Consider the following 1,859-nt stretch of genomic DNA (forward strand, 5'->3'; position numbering starts at 1 on the left):
CGTGGTGACATGATGCGACGGTGCAAGGAGCTGGGGATATCGTGTGCCGAATGGGCGAGTCGCTGCCCGCCCGACGCAGCAGCCATCGTGTTCGTAACGCCCGAATCGGCGGTGGGAGAAGCGTTTGCGACGTTTTTGAACCGGCTGCGAGCGACGCGGCAGCTGGACCGTATCGTGATCGACGAGTGCCACATTGTATTGAACTGTCGATACACATTCCGCAAGCAGATGCAACAGCTCGGCAGGCTGGCAGCAGCCGAGACGCAGATGGTGCTGTTGACAGCAACGTTGCCGCCGACGGAAGAGGACGAGCTGTATCGACGAATGCATTACGAGCGGAAGCAGGTCAAGATGTTCAGACAACCAACCACCAGGACGAACGTGGCGTATCAGACCATCAAGATCAGCTAGTCTGCGAAGAAGAAGGACGTTGAGTCAATGGTCGTTAAGACAGTGCGGCAGAAGATGCAGAAGTATAGGACAGGTAAGCTCATCGTGTACGGCAACTCAAAGCCAAAGGTGAAGGCGTTGGCAGAGCAATTGGATTGTCACGCGTATCACGCGGATGCCGTGGGCAAGCCAACCATGTTGGCGGACTTCATGGCAGGCAAGCAGCGCGTGATCGTAGCAACGAGCGCGTTGGGCATGGGCGTGGACATACTGGATGTACGGTGCATCATTCACATCGATTGGCCGTTCACCATGTTGGATTACGCACAAGAGAGCGGCAGGGCAGGCCAGGACAGGTTGCGAAGCGAGGCGGTTTTGATAGTTCAGGATAGGAAACAACGCACCAACAACAACAGGACAGAAGCCGAGCGGCAGATGGTGAGGGAGTATGTGGAAGGTGGCGAGAGCGGGGCGGTTAGCTGCAGGAGGGAAGTGTTGGACAGGTATTTAGATGGGAGGAAGGATCGAGCAGGGTGTAGAGAGGAGGACAACAAGGAGATGTGCGACGTGTGCCAAGGGATAGACGGGCAGTTAGAAGAGGTGGTGGAGGAAGAAACAGAGGAAGGGAGCGGGACAGAGAACAACAATAGAGAAGAGATGGACGTCGTCGAAGCCGAACAAGAAGAGATGCAGCGGGTATATCGACAGCAGGAGCAGGCGCGTCGGGGGCCGTGGCAGACGTTGACGGAGCATCGACAGCAAGAGTTTGCCGATATGGAGTGGGTGCGCAGGCAGTTGGCGTGGTGGGCGAATCAATGCGGGATTTGCGAGGGAGCGGGCGACGCGCAGAGCGGACACGACATACAGCAGTGTTGGAGGGCAGAAAGCAAAACAGCAAAGGAGATGGTACAGAGGATTAATGATCAAGTTTGGTTCTGCATGTTTTCAGGCTGTTTCCTGTGCAGTAGCGTGCCACAGGAGATTTGCAATAGCTAGGAACTAAATAGGGAGGGGCGATATTAACAAGTAGAGGATAGAACTTGTCAGTACACTGGGGTATTAAGCGCAGGATTAATAGGCATAGTATTTAGTTACACAGAGGCAAACGCCCAATAGCAGGCCTAATTAGCGGACCTTGGGGTGGACGACGCAGGACTGGGTAGGATGTTAATTAAATATTTAGGGAAGAAGCAGCTGTTAGATAACGTGGAGAGCAATAATTTAGTTAAGGAATTTTGTTGGATTACGCGGTTGTTAGCTGAGTAGATGCAGTAGTAGCAAATGAAAGGATTTTCTGCTCACGATTTATAGAAGCGGTGCAGCTGAGTTAGGTTCAGGCTGGGACAGGGACAGGGGACAGGGGACTCTAAACAACTTGAGTAGTTAAGTTAAAGGGTGGGCGGTGGGCCCTCCAGGTGTCACAAAGAAGCGGAGCGCAGTGGTAAAGAAGAAAGGGGTGGGCGGTTGGC

General features: G+C 53.6%; 3 protein-coding genes across 3 annotated transcripts; all 3 read left to right on the top strand.

The window, feature by feature from the left end:
- On the top strand, positions 1-411 carry M421DRAFT_79504 (uncharacterized protein; the record flags this gene model as incomplete). Its single annotated transcript, XM_033597492.1, has 1 exon — positions 1-411. A coding segment is annotated over one exon (411 nt), but the record flags the coding sequence as incomplete, so codon positions are not given.
- M421DRAFT_392404 (P-loop containing nucleoside triphosphate hydrolase protein) lies at positions 188-988 on the top strand (the record flags this gene model as incomplete). The annotated part of the gene is made up of 1 exon (XM_033590023.1): positions 188-988. A coding segment is annotated over exon 1 (550 nt), but the record flags the coding sequence as incomplete, so codon positions are not given.
- An 89-nt stretch (positions 989-1,077) lies between these two features.
- Positions 1,078-1,386, top strand: M421DRAFT_79507 (uncharacterized protein; the record flags this gene model as incomplete). The annotated part of the gene is made up of 1 exon (XM_033597493.1): positions 1,078-1,386. The coding sequence occupies one exon, from the start codon at positions 1,078-1,080 to the stop codon at positions 1,384-1,386; it is 309 nt and encodes a 102-aa protein (XP_033442384.1).
- Positions 1,387-1,859: the final 473 nt, after the last annotated feature.

The sequence above is a fragment of the Didymella exigua genome (genome assembly GCF_010094145.1).
Source record: "Didymella exigua CBS 183.55 unplaced genomic scaffold M421scaffold_148, whole genome shotgun sequence".
NCBI classification, from domain to species: domain Eukaryota; kingdom Fungi; phylum Ascomycota; class Dothideomycetes; order Pleosporales; family Didymellaceae; genus Didymella; species Didymella exigua.